The sequence below is a fragment of the Heloderma suspectum genome, chromosome W (assembly GCF_057233095.1).
Source record: "Heloderma suspectum isolate Gila_16-S chromosome W, 16-S_ref, whole genome shotgun sequence".
Taxonomy (NCBI): Eukaryota; Metazoa; Chordata; class Lepidosauria; order Squamata; family Helodermatidae; genus Heloderma; species Heloderma suspectum.
Window position 1 is genome coordinate 782,145 of NC_139475.1, and position 18,205 is coordinate 800,349.

The following is an 18,205-nucleotide window of genomic DNA, read 5'->3' on the forward strand; positions in this document are numbered from 1 at the left end:
CATAGCAGTGCAGTGTAGTGGTTAGAGCAGAAGTCTTTGGATAACATTGGACTCCAACTCCCAACAGGCCCAACCAGTCGTGTCCGACTCTAGGGTGCGGTGCTCATCCCTGTTTCTAAGCCAAAGAGCCAGTGCTGTCCGAAGACGCTTCCATGGTCATGTGGCCAGCATGACTGAACACCAAGGTGCACGGAACGCTGTTACCTTTCCCGCCGAGGCGGTACCTATTTATCTATTTGCAATTTCTTGCGTTCAACCTGCTAGGTTGGCAGGAGCTGGGACTGAAGACGGCAGCACACTCCGTCACGCGGCACTCGGGTCTCGAACTGCTGACCTGCCGACCTTCCAGTCTACAGTTCAGTGTCTTAACCACTAAGCCACTGTGGCCCCTAAGCCATTTATAAATGCTCATAAACATCTGGCGCAGCCTTCCCCAACCTGCTGTTGTACTACAATTCCCATTGTTCCTGGCCAGCTGGCTAGGAATTGCAGTCTAACACATCTGGAGAGCACCTGGCTGGGGAAGGCTGAATTGCAGGGCTGGAGAGACCCGGGTTCAAATCCCTTCTCAGGCATGATGGGGGCTTTGGGCCAATGACAGACCCCTTTTTCATTCTAGCCTACCTCACAGGGTGGTTGTGTGGATACAGTGGGATGGGGGGAATCACGAGGGAGAGCCATGTACCCTGCTTTGAGCTCCTTGTGGCGTATAAATGTAAGTCATTAACGTAATCAGTAGATTCGTCCCTCCCGCAACACGGCTTCTCTGTCCTCCAAAGGGGTCCCGGAACCTTCCTTCCTCTGGCTCTTGTTCCAGACCGGTTGACATTCTAGGCGCGCAGCAACTCTCGGCGGGAGTCGGACGCCATTCCGAGGCGCACCGCATGGAAGCGAAACCGCCGGGCGGGAGGGCGGGTCGCTGTAGGGGCGGGGACAGAGAAGGCGTTGCCGGAAGACGGGCGGGCGTGCTAGCCAATGACTGCTGCCATGGCGTCACCGGCTCCCAATAGGCGGCGAGACTGCTAGGGGCGGGGCGGTTGCCAAGGCAGGCGGGAGGAGGAGGAGGAAGAAGAAGATCCCGGGAAGGAGGAAGGAGCAGCGAGGAGGAGAGGTGGGGGTGGGTTCGGAGTCACTTCGGGTCGGACTCGGATTCCCCACCCAGGAAGCCGGGCGGAGGCTGGGCGGAGGCGGTCTGGGCAGGGCAGCAGCGCGCTAATTATTATTTTAATCATTAATTGATATTGCTGCTAATTATTAATCCTGATTATTATTCTTTGCAGCATGCACTGTAATGGTTTTCGGCTTTCGTGGGCCGCGGAAGCCAGCGAGCTTTGGCTGTGAGGCGGTGCAGAAGTGCCGCGAGTGGCCTATTATCCATGTGCTTCGAGTGGTTGTCGTTGCTCGCGGCGGTGTAGCCTGGCATCCGGCCGGTTTGCCAGCAGGGCCCCGGGGTGCCTGCGAAGGTAAGAAACGAAGACGAGACCCTTGGGACGAAAATGATGACAGCAGTGGCAGCGTTGCCACCAGAGCGCAGAAGCTCTGGTGCAGGAGCGTGCGTGTTGTTGTTGTTGTTTTAATTGTTATTTGTTTATGCATCTTACTTACCGTTTGTTTGTTTATTATTTGTCCACAGCACAAAGGCCTTTACAAATAGAAGCTACAATACAGTTATAGGTAACATAAGCCCAAAGTGAAAGCATCAAATAATGAATACTTAAAAGCGGAATCCAGGGGGCTATCCAAAAAAATGGAAACGGAAAATAAGAGAGTTTTAAAAATGCGAAGATCGGGCCACAGTACAACAGAATAACCATACAAACGTTAAAACACGTTCGTTAAAAACCGACGCTAAGAGTAAAAAACAGTCTGCATAGCGAAAATCTACCAAACAAACTGGCCAGGCTCATACAGCTTTATGTTATAATAAATGATCTCCTTGGCAATTCACAGCAGATGTCATTAAAAAGTTATGGCAGATTTTTTTGAGCTGTTACTGCAAAAGATGTGACCCTCATTGTAATACATTTGTTATCGTCTGCTAATAGATCGCAGATAATTTCCACAGGAGATCTGCCAGCTCAGCTTTTCAGGAGGTCCCCCAAAAGGTGGGTCCTAGGTTCCTCATACAAGGGGCAAAGCAGAAGATAATGTACTATATCCTCAACTTCCCCAGAACCACAAATGCAGGTCTGCTGAGCCAGAGGGATCCCATTCTACTTCCATCCAAGTAAGCAGTTGGCATGGTTTGAAAACAAAGGGCTGTAAGAGCCTTTCTGAGAGCCACAAAAGTTAAATCCTGGAAATACTGCTGTAAATATTGTCCTCTTTTGAAAAAACTAAACCATGGTGAAAAGGCCTGGCGGTGGCTAGCCAGAATGGCAATCTGCTTCGGAGATTCTGTCTCCCATGCTCCACTTATCTAAGATAGAGAATTGTGGGGATCCTCAAAATAGGCCTGAGACAGTACTAGCCAATGCTGGGCCCAACCACCCTTATCAATTTGCTCAAGAAAGCTTTGTTTTGCCACATTTCCATCAGTAGAGCTTAGTAGTCTTTTGCCATAAAGGATGACAGCTTTGTCTATTCTTGCTTTGATAGATGTAATTCCAGCTTCTGATCTTAGCAGGGAAGAAGGGACCCCCTGAGGAAGTGCCAGCAGCTCTCTCAAAATTTTATTTTGAATGGTCTCAACTGCTGGGGCATGACCATGACCCCATATCTTCACACCATACAGAAGTTGGGGAAGCACTGTAGCCAGATATATTTCCAAGGTTGGGCCCACCAGAGAACCACCGATGCACCACCCGAAAGATAGGGTTGCTTTAGCAGTCCTGAGATTGACAGGGCTGTCTGACACCTCTTCTGGTGTTGGCTTTTCCAGAGAGCGCTCCTGACAAACCAGTATGAACTTTCAGATCTGTATGGGAGTGAATTTTCTGCACCAAAAACAGCAGCCGGTTATCAATGTTTGTATATGACAATTTTCCCATAAACAGTTTCTATCTATTAGATCAAATGCAGAAGTAAAGTCCACAGAGGCTACATATCATCTCCCTCCTGGCCTCTTGAGACTTTTACAAATCAAACGGTCTGAGTTCACGAGTTCAGTGATAACTGACTCGTTATATAGCTCTACTTACATACTGCTTAATATAATAAGATCTCTAAGTGGTTTGGCATCTGTATCCAGCCCTTCAGCCAAAAAGGCGCCCAGAGATACTTGCAAAGGTAAGAAGACAAAACAATTGGAACAATAATAAAAATAGCGTTAGGAATATTAATCATAGCATTGCATTACTATATCAGCCCAGGCCTTTGACACTGCAGCCTTCCCCAAACTGGCTGCCTGGGGGATGCTGGGTATTGTAGTCCAAGACACCTGGAGAGCAACCAGGTTCGGAGAGGCTGCCTTCTGAGCACTCCCTTACCTGAGGATAAGTCCCTGGATGGCAGCCCTCCAGATGTGTTGGACTGTGTTGGATTCTGGGAACAGCAGGAACTGCCTTGTGCAGGGTCCATCCAGCCCAGTGTTGTCAACACCGACTGGCAGCAGCGGCTCTCCAGGGTTTCAGGCAGGATTCTTCACTAGCCCTCCCTGGAGATGCTGCTGGGGACGGAACTGGGGCCTTCTGCGTGCCCAGTAGGGGCTCCAACACAGAGCCACGGCCCTTGCGGGTGGCACCAGGTTGGAAAGGCTGCCATAGGGACCAGGAGCTGCGTGCCTGCTTGCTCCAGAAAGTAGTTGCCGCTCTTTAGATGTTCCTCCCACTGTTGTCTTGATGGACCGATTTGTGGTCAGACAGGACCGGCTCGCCCCCTCTTGATTGGCTCCCGAGAGGATTTCTCTTTCCTTTGAGCCCTGCAGAGCTGTCTCTTGCCTCATGGGGTCCTGGCCTTATACAAATATTTCTCCCTTTCTCTCTCTCTCTGCAAATATAATCTGATGTATCTACCTAGCCATTGAGATGCACCACACCCTTTGGAGACGGCCGGCTTGCACCCTGAGCTGAGTCCCGGCCTCCTGCCGCAGAGCCACCATGAAGGTGCTGGTGGCCAAGATGCTGTGTATGCTGGGCCTCTGCGTGCTGATGCTGGCTGGCTCCCTCCTGCCAGTCAAGGTCCTGGAGGCGGACTACGAGAAAGCCCACCGGTCTAGGAGAGGCATCGCCCTCTGCAACTCCTTCGGCGGAGGCGTCTTCTTGGCCACCTGCTTTAACGCCTTGCTTCCCGCCGTGCGAGAGAAGGTAGGCAGGACAGATCCGGCGGGGCGCCAACTGTTGCTGCCCTCCTTAGGCAGCATGACTTTGCTGCGTATGCACGCAGTCGGACATCCACCTCTGTTTGTTTCCCGCTCAGAGGCAATCTGTCTTGGAATACTGGCTGCCGGAGGGGGGACAGGCAGCTGCTTTGGACATCTTCCGTCCAGTCCAGCAAAGTGAAGACAGATGTGTCTTCCAGAGGCATTAGAAGCTCAACACACTGCTTGCCTCTCAAATGACATGTGGAAGGGTGTTCCAGGTGTGGGCGCCACTGCCGAGAAGGTCCCACTTACGTGCTGTTCCTTGGCAACACTCTGTTGGTCATGGGGTGACCAATGTGGCCTCAGGGATCGACTGGGTATATATAGGGGAATTGAGCCTCCGTTTTCAGGGGCAATATGTTCCCAGTAGCTAGAAGTGACTCCCCACTTCTGGAATAGGCTCCCCAAAGAGGAGCCTGGCACTGACACTGTTGTCTTTCTGGCACCAGGCACAGACCTGTCTTTTTTCCCAGGCATTTTAGAGACCTAGTTCTAGGTTGTTAAGGCTGTATTATTTATGGATTCCTGTGCTGTTCATTGTTTTGCATTATATTGTATTTATTCTTTTAACTGTTTGTATTTTATATTTTTAACTGTTCTATGGAGTTTTAGTTTTTTAAGTATTTGTAATCAACCCATAGAATCATAGAATAGTAGGGTTGGAAGGGGCCTACAAGGCCATTGAGTCCAACCCCCTGCTCAATGCAGGAATCCAAGTCAGAGCATCCCTGGCAGATGGCTGTCCAGCCTCGTCTTGAACACCTCCAGTGGGGGAGAGCCCACCACCTCCCTAGGGAATTGGTTCCATTGTCGTATTGCTCTAACAGTCAGGAAGTTTTTCCTGATGATCAGCTGGAATCTGGCTTCCTGTAACTTGAGCCCATTATTCCGTGTCCTGCACTCTGGGATGATCGAGAAGAGATCCTGGCCTTCCTCTCTGTGACAACCTTTCAAGTACTTGAAGAGTGCTATCATATCTCCCCTCAGTCTTCTCTTCTCAAGGCTAAACATGCCCAGTTCTTTCAGTCTCTCCTCATAGGGCTTTGTTTCCAGTCCCCTGATCATCTTTGTTGCCCTCCTCTGAACCCTCTCCAGTTTGTCTGCATCCTTCTTAAAGTGCGGTGCCCAGAACTGGACACAGTACTCCAGATGAGGCCTAACCAGTGCTGAGTAGAGGGGAACTAGCACTTCCCGGGATTTGGAAGCTATGCTTCTATGAATGCAGCCCAAAAGAGCATTTGCCTTTTTTCAGCCACATCACATTGTTGGCTCATATTCAGCTTGTGAACGACAACAATTCCAAGATCTTTCTCGCTTGTAGTGTTGTTGAGCCACGTATCCCCCATCTTGTAACTGTGCATTTGGTTTCTTTGTCCTAGGTGCAGAACTTGGCAATTATCCCTATTAAATGTCATTCTGTTGTTTTCTGCCCAGCACTCCAGTCTATCCAGAACACTTTGAATTTTGTTTCTGTCTTCCAAAGTATTAGCTGTCCCGCCTAATTTTGTGTCATCTGCAAATTTGATCAGCATTCCCTGCACCTCCTCCTCCAAGTCATTAATAACAATGTTGAAGAGCACTGGGCCCAGGACTGAGCCCTGCGGTACCCCACTTGTTACCTCTCCCCAGTTTGAGAAGGTCCCATTGAGAAGCACTCTTTGAGTCCGATTCTGTAGCCAACTGTGGATCCACCGGATCGTTGTTTCATCTCGCCCACTTTGATCTAGTTTGCTCATCAGGAGATCATGGGGCACTTTGTCGAAAGCTTTGCTGAAGTCGAGGTATATGATGTCTACAGCATTCCCCCGGTCCATAAGGGAGGTTACTTGATCTAAAAATGAGATCGGATTTGTCTGGCAGGACTTGTTTTTGACAAATCCATGTTGGCTTCGAGTAATCACGGCATTGTTGTCAAGGTGCTTCCAGATGGATTGCTTTATCATCTGGTCCAGAATTTTCCCAGGGATTGATGTCAGACTGACTGGTCTGTAGATCTCAGGTTCCTCCTTTTTACCCTTTTTGAAGATAGGGTCAACGTTAGCCCTCCTCCAGTCATCTGGCACTTCCCCCGTCCTCCATGATTTCTCAAAGAGAATAGACAGCGGTTCTGAGAGTTCTTCTTCCAGTTCCTTTATGACTCTAGGATGCAGTTCATCTGGCCCTGGAGATTTGAACTCATTCAAAGTAATTTGGTGTCCCTATCGATCTCAAGCTGCAATCCTGCCCCTTCAGCCTGTACTTCGCCTTTGCCAGGGGGGGTCATAGACCCTCTTTTGGGAGAAGACTGAGCCAAAGTAGGAATTGAGCACCTCTGCCTTTTCTTTGTCATCTGTTATCATTTTTCCATCCTTATTTAATAGCTGAACAGCCATTTCTTTCCTCTGCCTTTTACTATGCATGTAGCTGAAGAAAGCCTTTTTGTTGTTTTTAACATCCCTCGCTAACCTCAGCTCATTCTCAGCTTTAGCCTTCCTGACGCCACCCCGGCAATTCTGTGCTACCTGCCTGTACTCTTCCTTTGTTACTTGACCTTCTTTCCACTTCCTATATGTGTCCTTTTTTGTTTTCAGGTCATCCCTAAGCTTGTTGTGAAGCCACATTGGCTTCTTCTGTTGTCTTCCACCTTTTCTTCTTGTTGGAATGGTTTGTGATTGTGCCTTGAGAATTTCCTTTTTTAAAAGCTCCCACCCATCTTGGACTCCTTTTCTCGTTAGCGTCGCTTGCCATGGGACCTTACTGATCATTGTTCTGAGTTTATTAAAATCAGCTTTCCTAAAATCCAGGGTACGCGTTTGACTACACTCGGCTTTTGCTTCCCTTAGAACCAAGAACTCAAGTGCACCATGGTCGCTTTCCCCCAGAGTTCCTGTAACTACTACTTTATCCACTAAGTTATCTCTGTTGGTTAGGATCAAGTCAAGGATAGCCGATCCTCTAGTTCCTTCCTCTACCGTCTGGAGGAGGAAGTTATCCACATTAGTTCTTGGGCGGATTAGAAATGTAATTAATTATTTAACTAACTAAGTATAAAATAAAATGCTCAGGATAAAGGACAGGGCAAGGCAGTTGCTGCTTTTGTGCCTTCTTTGGGCATGGAACTCTGGGATTGTTTTCTCCACAGCAGTCCCGAGTGCTGGAGGAAGATACTGCTCTTTTTAAGGCACAATCCTGTGCATATTTAGACCGACAAAAGCCCTACAGCTCATAGCATGCCCCAGCCAGGGCTTTTGTGGGTCTAAACATGCGCAGGATTGCACCATTTGCTGCTTGGGCGCCTTCTCTGGGACAGAACTGTGCCCGCGGTTCTCAGTCTGGGTACACCGTAGATTTGTTGAATGGCTTTACGGGGCTGGGTAACTCCAGGGTGCCATCTGTGATTTTGGTGGGTGTTGTGCACTGAGAATCGATTGCGGCATTGAGACAGCACACCATAGGCAGCCCTCTTTCTGGTTTTCAGGTTCTCTGCGGAGGCCTGTCTGTTGCAGTGGGCGGTGTGGTGTAGGAGCCAGGAGGTGGGGTGGGAAGGCCAATAGAACTGGGAGAAGGAACTGTTCAGGATGCAGAACCCCACAAACAGAGGCCCTGGAGCTGGGGTGGGCAAACGTGCTCCAGTTTGGGCCTACAGCTCAGCCTTAGCCATGGTGAGGAGTGATTGGAGTTGTGCCCGGGAACATCTGGATAGCCATTGGTTGCCCAGCCCCACTTTGGAGCCTTCAGCAGACCCAACGGATCATGTCAGTCAATCATGAGGGCCAGGAACTTGGGCGGGGCCACAAACGGGCTGTGTCGCAGTGTCTCGATTTGGCATCGTTCCCTCCTTCAGCCCCCTCTTTCTGCTGTCTTCTCCTTCGCAGCTCAGAGATGTTCTGAAGCAGGGGAACGTGACCACGGACTACCCCTTGGCGGAGACACTGATGCTGCTGGGCTTCTTCGTGACGGTGTTCATGGAGCAGCTGGTGCTGACCTTCCGGAAGGAGAAGCCACCCTTCATCGACCTGGAAACCTTCAACGCTGGCTCGGACGTCGGCAGCGACTCGGAGCACGAGAGCCCCTTCATCGAGCCTTCCTGGGGGCGTGGCCACCCCCCTTACGGTGAGCACAGCCACGCCCCCCACAGGCACGGCCTCAGCGTCCAGGAGCTGTCCCGCTCCAGCCCGCTGCGACTCTTCAGCCTGGCCTTCGCCCTGTCGGCCCACTCCATCTTCGAGGGCCTGGCCCTGGGCCTGCAGGAGGAGGGCGCCAAGGTCATGAGCCTCTTCCTGGGTGTGGCCATCCACGAGACCCTGGTGGCCGTGGCCCTGGGCATCAGCATGGCCAAGGCCGGGCTGACGCCGAAGGAGGCAGCCAAGCTGGCCGTCGCCGTCAGCCTGATGATCCCGCTGGGCATTGTGGTGGGCGTGGGCATCGAGAGCGCCCAGAACGTGGCCAGCAGTGTGGCCTCGGTGCTCCTGCAAGGCGTCGCAGGCGGCACCTTCCTCTTCGTCACCTTCTTTGAGATCCTGGGCAAGGAGCTGGAGGAGAAGGGCGACCGGCTTCTCAAGGTGCTCTTCCTCGTCCTGGGCTACGCGGCCCTGGCCGGGCTCATCTTTTTCAAGTGGTGAAGGGACGTGCCGCTGCCCCCTGTTGCCGCCCCAGCGAGAGAGAGCGCGAGAGCGGGAGCCCCGTCCAGATGGCACGGAGCAGAGCGGAGGTGGAGCGGCTGGCGGGGGAGAGTTTGTTGCCCCCAAGGAGGGGCGTCATGGCCCCACCTTGCCTGCCATGACCGGATGTGGTGCTGATGTGCCCGGCTCTTCACACCCTTGGGGAGAAACGGGCAGCTGAGCAGACTACGGCGTCTCTTCCTTTCCGCCTAACGTTCCAGGTTGTGGGAGACACCTGAAGTATACCTATATATTCAACAGCTGCTGTTGGGGCTGGTTGATTTTGGGCATGACACCAGCTCTCTGCCACGTCCCAGGCCGCCCAAGGGGTCAGTCGCCTTGGGAGACAGGAGCACCGTTTTGTTCTTGTACATGACCCAGTCGACGGGTGGGAGTTCTGCTTCTTCCCTTTTTCCCCTGGCAGCGCTTTTGTTCACAGACAGATGATGAATTTCAGCTGTTTGCAGCCATCACTACAGTTTAACGAAGCAAAAAAGGAAAGTCCGTCTTGACTGCCCATTAAAAAAAGAGAGGGATCTGTAGCAGGGACTTCATTTCCCCATCCTTGGAAGGGCTGGGCCCTGCAAACCTGCTCTCCGCAACTCCGTCCCTTGCAGGTGTTAGACATTTGCCATTTTCCAGCTGCTAATATTTAGCTTGTGTCACCTAAAACTGTTAATATGTGAAGATGTTTTCAATTTTTTTAGATAGGGGCCAATCCTTGAGCAGCTCCCTAAGGGGATTCACCTGCCTGCAAAGGGTGGCGCACACACACGCGCGCGCGTGCACACACACGCACACCTTGCTGAGGCCAAGGAGAGATTCCAACTTTGAAAGCGTGTCGATTGTCTTGTCCAGAGAAGAATTGGATGTTTTGCCACGGAGGCTGCAAGCGGAGAAGCCAGAATTCACCGTTTCCTTCCAAGATGGTTGAAGTTCACTTTGCTAGCGTGAACATGGGGCAGCCACCTTTGAAACGGCCTTAGGACCTCATTTGGCTTTATTAATCAGACTTGCCCAACATGTTGAACATCCTGGCTCCTGTGTTTGTGAGTGGGAGCGAGTAAGAAAAAGCTGCATGTATCTCTAGGCCGATGTAGCCGCATGACTTCCAGGAGCATCTGGGACATGCTCCCCTCTTTCATCTGGCACAGCTGCTGGAGAGCAGACGGCATTCAGTGGAAACCCTTTGTAAGCTGCGAAACCGTAACAAGGCCTTCCCCAATGGGGTGGCCTCCAGATTTGGTGGACGGCAACTCCCATCACCCCTCTGTGTTGGCTGAGGCTGATGGATGCTGTAGTTCAACTCATCTGGAGGGAACCCAGTTAGGGCAGGTGGGAATAACTGCTTTCTGAAGCATCGCCTCTCTGTCGTCCAGGACCCTGCAGCAGACCGTACGGGAGGACGCGCTGCGAAATGGCTTCCATCTGTGTGCCAGGATGGCTTTCGGTTCCTGGTACTTTGAATATTTGGGGAGATCTGCTGTTTCCTTTGCAGAGATTGGGGTGGCATGTGTGTTTGTATGTATGTGGCCCAAGAGGAGGAAAGAGGGGAGATTGTGATGCAGGCAGGCTGATGGTACCAACTCCCAAGTTCTTGGCATTGGCTGTTTTTTGCTGGGCAGCAGCAATTTGCTGTCCATGTTTGTTTCTTTTTGTCAGCATGCCAGATGAGGGCGTGTGTCCGGATCAGAGAGACACACTTGTCTAGTGTTGATCTGATGGCTCAGTTTGGCCAGGCAGCCTTTTGGATCCCACAGAGCTCTTGGGTGGATGAAAGGGACACCTGGCACAGTGAGGGAGAATCCACCGCCGCCTCCCATGCTAACGTGGGGGACATTTGCAGCGTGGATTTTGGGAAAAGGTGCTTGAGCCGCCTTCTCACCTGCTCAGAGGCCAGAAAAGTTCCTCTGGCTGGGTGGGAAAAGGGCCTACATCAGCTGTCTCCAACCTGTGCCCCACTGGATGTGTGGGACTGCAATGCCTCTAATCCCCCAGCCAGCTCTGCAGGTTGGAGAAGGCTGATGTAGACAAAGGAGGAATGGAGGAGACTTGGTGGGCCTGGAAAGCTGTAAGCATCCCTGCCCTCTTCCCCTGCTTCACTGTTTTGGGGCCTGACGGGCAGCTCCTTCCCTTGCCTTCATGGCCCTGTGGACGCCCAAGGCTACTTCGGCTGCTGATCTCGCCAGAAGGCAGATTCTCAGGGGAGCCTGTGTCAAGGCACCACCAGCGTGTCCCTCTCGCCCAGTGAAGAGCTCGCTGTGACTGGGAAGCTTCCGTCCCTTTTAGGCGATGGGTTGGTCCCCTTCCCAAGAGCAGGGTCCTATTTGCGTGGGGGTCAACAGCCCCAACTTCAGCCAGGCTGCTTTGCCTGGAGGAACGCTGGTGTTGGAGGAAAGAGGCATTGAGGGTGGGGGGGGGGAGGCCCACCATTTGCACCTGAGACCCCGAAAAGTCCCTTTGGCAGCCCCCACATCCATCTGCGACTCTCAACACACATAACCACCAGTTCCCCATGCTGGACTTGTGGGAGGGGGGAATCCTTCTCTTGCCCCTCCCCGGGCTCCCCCCCCCCCCCAGGCCTGGTTAGTTTTCTCCAGCCCTCCCCATTTCTTTCTCTCTATGAAGTCACAGCCCCTTCTGGTCTTCTCCTGCTGGATCTCCTGTCTGCAAGTTGCAGTGCTGTCCTCCATCCTGTGTGGCTGTGGCATGTGCCCGGGACACCAGGCTGGTCCAAGCTGCCCTCGCAGCCTCTGTGCAAAAGAAGGGGATGGTCAGCTTCCCCCCAAAGGGCAGGCGCTGCCTGCAGATCGAGGCCGGTTGCCTCTCTGGGGGCCTGTCGGCTGCTCTCCCAAGGGGACATGCCAGTTGCTCTGTGATTCCTCCTGAGTGCCAGTGACCCTTCCTGTCATAGGAGGCTGACCAGCCTCAAGGCTCCTGTGTCCTGCTCCCAAACCCCAGCTGCCTCGTTCTGCACCAGCTCCACAGAGCCAAGAGCACCATCTGCATGGCTGGCTGGCTGGCTGCGGAAATAGCAGGGACACAAAGTGGAGGTGACCCTCCAAAGAGAGAGGAGGTGTTTCAGGAACCCCATGAAGCTGCCCCAGGCATTAATTGCATGAATAAACCCTTTCTCCGAGCACCTGCTTGTGGGACACCTGCTCTCCTTGTTCCATTTCTCTGTTCCTGTGCAGTGAAGGGTGTGCTGGAGCAAGGGATGAGTGCCAGTGACCAAGTGCAGAAATCCAGGTGTGACTCCTCTTTCCTACAGAAGCTGTGGCTGGGGTCTCTGGCGTCCCACTTGACGGCCCCTCTGGGGATTTTTCCTTGGCCTTTTTGGCTGCCTTCCCTTAACGGAGTATTTGGGTCTCCGTGAAGACTTCGTTTCAGCTGCCTTTTATGGACCCACCTCCAAGGTCTGTCCCTCTCGTTCCAGATGGGGGACTATGGGGGAGAAATTGCGCATCCGTGCTGCCCACAAAACTCTCTGGTGGATGGACACGGCTGGCCAGGGGGCTCTCGGCATCTTTGTTATCTGTAGACACAAGCAGCAGGATTCGGTGGGACTTGGCTGCTGGTTTGCTGGCTGCCGTGTGGGGAAAAGGGAGTGTCAGAAGACCTTCAGGCTTCACCGCTGGGAAGTGGTCTGTGCACAGCTTGTGGGCCGTTCTGGAGCCAGAGTGCTTCCGTTGTTGTTTCTTTAAATTAAATCCATGCTTTTCCCCATGTACTTCAATCTAGCACAGAATTGTGTGTGGGTTATTTATTATGTTCCTGCTGCGGGAAGGGTGTTCATTGTTTTTTCAGCGTTTAGTTCAGAGGGCATTCCAGTCAACACCACATATAGGCAGCCTTTTAGCCAGTATTTAAATAAAAGTCCTTTAAAAAATAATTTGCTCCATGTGCATAGCTCTGTTCGTCATGGGGAGGAAAGATTTTAATGTGGGCGAGCTGAATCCCTCCCTGTTTCAGGACCACTTGTGTCATGGAGACGAGAACAAACTTCCTAATGAGGTGGAAACTGCCTTCAGGGGGGTGGCTGCAGCTGTGCGGGTGGGAGAGTGAGGAAAGGGAGGGCCGGCACTGCCCCACCTGCAGAGGCAAAGAGCCCGCAAGCAGAACAGGACCTGGGGGCACTGCTTCCTTCTATAGCATCAGGTGCCTGTGCGGGCATCTGTGGGGCCCCTTAGCGTTCTGTCCTTTGCAAGGTGCTCCAGAGGTCTCGCTGGGCTTCTTGCAAGCAAAACAGGCCTAAGGATAATGCTGAGTCACCTTGCAAGGCTGATGTGAGGAGGGTCGACAGGGAATGTCTGAAAAGCACTTGAAATGCTCCCACCCCGTATTATTTCCCAGCAACTGCAGAGGTGGGTTTACAGAAGTATTTCCTACAGGGCAATATCCTCAGGAGGGCAGAAAGGATTTTCTGGTGGTTCCTTGTTCTTACGAATCAGCCTTCCCCAACCTGGCCTCTTCCAGAAGTGGTGGACTACAATGGACTGTGGTCATACTAGCTGGAGATGATGGGAGTTGTAGTCCACCACATCTGGAGGGAGCCCGGTTGGGGACGGCTGCTCTCTGTTTGATTGTTCACAGATTTTATACCCCGCTTTATATGTTAAAAGATATAACCTGAGTGGTAAACAAGAAAAGAAAGAAAAACAAATCGACACACGGGAATTAAAATATTTAAAATCAGATTATGCTAAAAAAATCACAGCTCGTCCATCAAGGAAGTCTGGTTTCAATACAGACATCTTCAGCAGCCTCCGGAAACAAAGCAACGTTGGTGCCTGGCTGACATCAAGGGGAGGGACTGTCACAGAGTAGGAGCCAACGCACTGAAGGCTCCGAACGGACCTCAGGTCCACAGGGATCTTCCAGGCGTGCCTCATTCGATGAACTCTGACCAGACAGACTGGTCAAGGCGGAGGTGCTCTTTTAGCTATCCGAGTCCCACGTTGTTTAGGGCTTTGTATGCTAGGCACAGCGCCAAGGAGTTCCACACTGACGAGGGGCAGCTTCTAGTGGGCTTTTGCCGGGCAAGAAACCTGTTGGCCTTTAAGGCTGGTCTTGAAGGTCTGATCAATGGCTTCTACTCCTGATGTCTGTATGCCACATCCAGTATGCTTATGTACTCCAGTTGCTGGGGAACGTGGGTGGGAGGGTGCTGTTGCACTCGGGTCCTGCTTGTGGGCTTCCTGTCGACGGCTAATTGGCCCCTGTGTGAACAGGATGCTGGACTAGATGGACCCTGGGTCTGATCCAGCACCGCTCTTCTCGTGCTCTTATGTCCCGCAAGCCTCTTTTGGAGGGAATGATTTGTGTGCCGAGGAGGACGGGCCCTCGTTCTAGCCGTGCGTGGCCTGGCTTCTCTTGTCCCGAGCTTGGTCCGGATCTGGTTTGGAGAGGGGGCTTCTGCCTCGGCCTCGGCCCGGCTGCCTTTGCGCTGGTGTGAGCACCTGGGCGCCCCCAGGAAGCCCTGTTGCCCGGTGGGGCGTGCGGCACTGTTCCAAGGCAGACCCCCGCAAGGCCTGGCGCTCTGGCTGCCTTGCCGGGTGCTCCTGCTGCCTCTGATGAGTCGCGATCAAACAGGGGCGCTGGGGGGCCTGTAGGCAGATCAGGCCGGCGCTCAGTGTCCTTGGCAGGCTGTCAGCGGGGCTGCGCTGCGTGGGCGCTGGGCTCCCCGTGGCTGCCGGCAGCTCTATTAATAGCAGGCCCAGAGATGAATCGGCTGCGTGAGTCACCCACGAAGGAAGCCTCCCGCGAGGGGCGGCACCCCCGCTCCCTGGGGCACGCCAGTGTGGGGGCCAGCTTTGGCTCTCTGCCGGGTGGGGAAGGCAGTGCGGCCGGAGGGGCGGCCCTGCACCTCTGCAGTGGTCTCGGGACCCAGGGCAGAAATGGGAGTGCTGCGGGGGGGGGGGGGCGCGGAGCCAGCGATGCAGAAGTCGGAGTTTCTTCTTCCCTGAGGCTCCATCGAGGTGTCTTCCTTGATTCAGGGTTGCATCTTGCCTGCCAAAGCACCCTCCAGATGTTTTGGACTGGAGCTCCCAGCATGCCCCACCCAATGGCCATGATGTTGGGGGCACGCTGGGAGTTGCAGCCCCAGCATGTCTGGGGGGCGGGGGGGGGGCGGGGGGGCTGGCTGGCTGATGGCTTCAGACACATTCACAGAGGAGGGTTCCTTACATGGCTGCTAGTCCTGCTCCCAGGGCCTGGCCAGTCTGCCGCCGGATGCCCATTGCTGGGGGAGAGGCAACAGTGGGAGGGGTCTATTGCCTCCATGCCTGGCTGGGGGGCTTCTTGGAGGCCCCTGGTGGGCTGTCCAGGGCCAACTTCCCCCTGGAGTTATCTGTTAGAGTGCTCCCCCCCTTCCTTCCTTCCTTCCTTCCTTCCTTCCTTCCTTCCTTCCTTCCTTCCTTCCTTCCTTCCTTCCTTCCAGTCTTTTCTCCCTCTCTCTTTCTTCCCTCCTTCCCTCCCCTTCCCTCTTTCTGTTGCTTCTTTCTTTCTCCCTCCCTCCCTTTCTCCCTCCCTCCCCATCAAGCAGGTTGCCAAGCGAAGGAGAGGTCACTCTTGCCAAAGGTCTGTACTGCTTACTTGCCGGGGGGCTTTTGAAATGAGGCTGGGGCTGCAAGTGGACCTCACCCCGGACTAGATGGACCCATCTGGGGCTGGCCCAGCTCCACTTGCCTTCTCAGAGAGTCGAGGAGGGGTTTGGGCTGGCCCTGCCTCTCCTCTTGCTTTTCCCAATAACAAAACAAATCCTTTTTGCATCCTCCTCTTGAGCCCATCCCCTGGAGCTCTCCTTCCAGCCAGTGCTTGTGGGGCGGGGTGCCTGACTTATTCCTGCCTTTCCACTTGTGGGACTGTAAGGGAAGGCCGTGTCGCCCCAGGGCAGGCATCAGATGGTTGCGGCCGCCTCACCGTAAGCTCTGCCTGAATGTAAAGGTGTGCATGCAGCCTCTTAAAACACAGAAGTTGCTCGTCCTCATGATTGTGTGACAGGCCTCATAGACCCCGAACAGGGAGCAAATTCTGTGTGCGGGTGTGCGATTTTGCATTCCACTCAGGGCTGAACTCTGGATGCCCACAGTGCAGCCACTGTTCCGACCAGTGCCTGGATGGGAAACCCGCCCAGGCGCCCCTGACACCCCCACAAGCTCTGTGGCGGAAGGAAAGTGGGAAATAGATGTCCTACATCACCCTTCCCCAACCTGGTGCTGCCCCAATTCTGGTGGCTGGCTGGGGCACACTGGGAGTTGTAGTCCAACACATGCTGGGTGTTGTAGTCCACCCTTTCTCCCATCGAGGGTGGCTTGGCAAAACGGGCCAAACACAGTGTCCGCAAAAGACAGTACTGACAGCACATAAAACTATGTCGACACGTCCAGGGGGAGCGGGTTGCAAGAGCTTGGAGCAAAACATGCCGGCCAGCTTGAGTGAAGCCATTAGAAGTAGACAAAACTAACCTGCACAAAAGCGAAATCCATGCTACTAGTCAGTAGGGAGGCAGTGTGCCTCTGTGTACAGTTGTTGGGGACGCAATGGGGGGGAGGTGCAGCCGCCATTGCACTCCTGTCGTGCTTATGGGCTCCCCGTGGGCACATGTGGACCAGGGAGCAGGGGATGGGAAACCCCTTTTCTCCACCCGAGATTCTGGGGGGCCACCACCAGCCTGGGCCAGCAATACCAAGCAGTGGTCTGAGCGGGTCGAAGGCCACTTCCCATAATGCCCCCACGGAGCTGCCCATGGCGTCTTGAGCCATGATCCTCTCTTGTGCTTGCAAAGCTCGTTTTAACTAACCTCCAGGGGAACGGAGGCAACTTGGTTATTGCAAAGCTTGCCCCATTTGGGCCCAAATGGTGCTGGAGGGGTAGATCAGAGATGGGGGGGGGCTGGGTAGAGACGCCAGGGGTGGAATCTGGAGCCTTCTGCAGGCAAAGCAGATGTGCTGCCACTGATCTTTGGCCTTAAAACCAAGCAAGATTCTAGTCCTTGTGGTTCTGAGACAAGCGGCCATTTAAGTTGGGATCTGAATAGCAGGTGCTCTCCGGGGTTTCAGGGGACAGTCTTTCCCAGCCCTGCCCAGAGATGGGACCTGGGCCCCTCTGTGAAGGAGTTTCCCAGCTGTCGCCTCTGAGCTGGCCTCAGCCCGTCCCTTTAATCCGATAAACTGCTCATCTCATGGATGGAGTCGCCACGTTGGCCCTGCCGGAGAAGACCTCTCTCAGCAAGGCAGACCCCTGCACGGGGCAGGTTCCAGAAAGTCCTTCATGAGTGCAGGGCGGGCAGCAGGAACACAGCCCCAGGCTCTGCTCTGGTGCCATGATGCACAACTGAGGCACGGCATGCAGCTGTGCATCCTTCTCCTAGATTTGCAGACTGGCTATGTTGCCCCACGAAACTCCCCCTGCTTTGCCAGTGGCCACGTGGTCCCTCTTCCTCCGGCTCACTCTCCGGAAAAAGGAACTGTGAGGACGAGGCCATTGCAGGAACAAATGTTTCCCCTGAAGGATGTGTCATGTTCTAGTGCTTTGGGGAGCAATGCCTTCGGGCACATGGAAACCCTGCGCTGGGGAAGGCCTGGCCATTCACAGCCAAACAGATTTTTATTTTATTTATTTCTATACCGCCCAATAGCCGAAGCTCTCTGGGTGGTTCACAAAAATTAAAACCAAACAGCACACAATAAAACAATTGAAAACATACAGAACATTAAAACCACAATATAACAATACAACCACAATAAAACCTAGCAGCAGTGCAGGAGTTTAAAATACAGATTTAAAACAGCAAAGCTAAAAGACAGATAGCCTAGCTACAGTTATCCATGCTCTGATAACTTCTCGTCTGGATTACTGCAATGCGTTATACATGGGGCTGCCTTTGAAAACGGTCCGGAAACTTCAGCTGGTCCAAAATAGGGCAGCAAGATTGTTAACAGGGACTGGCCTGCGAGCTCATATTACGCCAGTACTTTTCCAGCTGCACTGGGTGCCAGTCCATTTCCGGGCCCGATTCAAAGTGCTGGTGTTAACATTAAAAGCCCTTAACGGCTTGGGGCCAGGTTACCTGAAGGATCGCCGCCTCCCATATGTGCCTGCCCAGACCTTAAGATCATCCTCAGCGGCCCTTCTCCGTGAGCCCCTGCCAAAGGAAGTGAGGCGGGTGGCTACTAGGAGGAGGGCTTTTTCTGCTGTGGCACCCCGGCTCTGGAATGAGCTCCCTAGTGAGGTTCGCCTGGCACCTACATTGTATTCCTTTCGG

General features: G+C 53.4%; 1 protein-coding gene across 2 annotated transcripts; it reads left to right on the top strand.

Moving 5' to 3' along the window:
* Positions 1-1,068: 1,068 nt before the first annotated feature.
* Positions 1,069-9,796, top strand: LOC146333900 (zinc transporter ZIP3-like). Of its 2 annotated transcripts, none has more exons than XM_084825287.1 (4): positions 1,069-1,111; positions 1,281-1,463; positions 3,958-4,244; positions 8,155-9,796. In XM_084825287.1, the coding sequence occupies exons 3-4, from the start codon at positions 4,038-4,040 to the stop codon at positions 8,899-8,901; spliced, it is 954 nt and encodes a 317-aa protein (XP_084681413.1). In that variant the 5' UTR covers positions 1,069-1,111; positions 1,281-1,463; positions 3,958-4,037; the 3' UTR covers positions 8,902-9,796. The 2 variants fall into 2 exon arrangements, with proteins under 2 accessions (XP_084681413.1, XP_084681414.1); XM_084825288.1 differs by having other exon boundaries at positions 1,069-1,117; positions 8,155-9,430.
* Positions 9,797-18,205: the final 8,409 nt, after the last annotated feature.

Excerpts from the sequence above, each read along its gene's own strand:
- LOC146333900 (XM_084825287.1), top strand. The coding sequence starts at position 4,038 with ATGAAGGTGCTGGTGGCCAAGATGCTGTGTATGCTGGGCCTCTGCGTG. Across the intron at positions 4,245-8,154 it reads TTCCCGCCGTGCGAGAGAAG|CTCAGAGATGTTCTGAAGCA; the intron begins GTAGGCAGGACA and ends TCTCCTTCGCAG.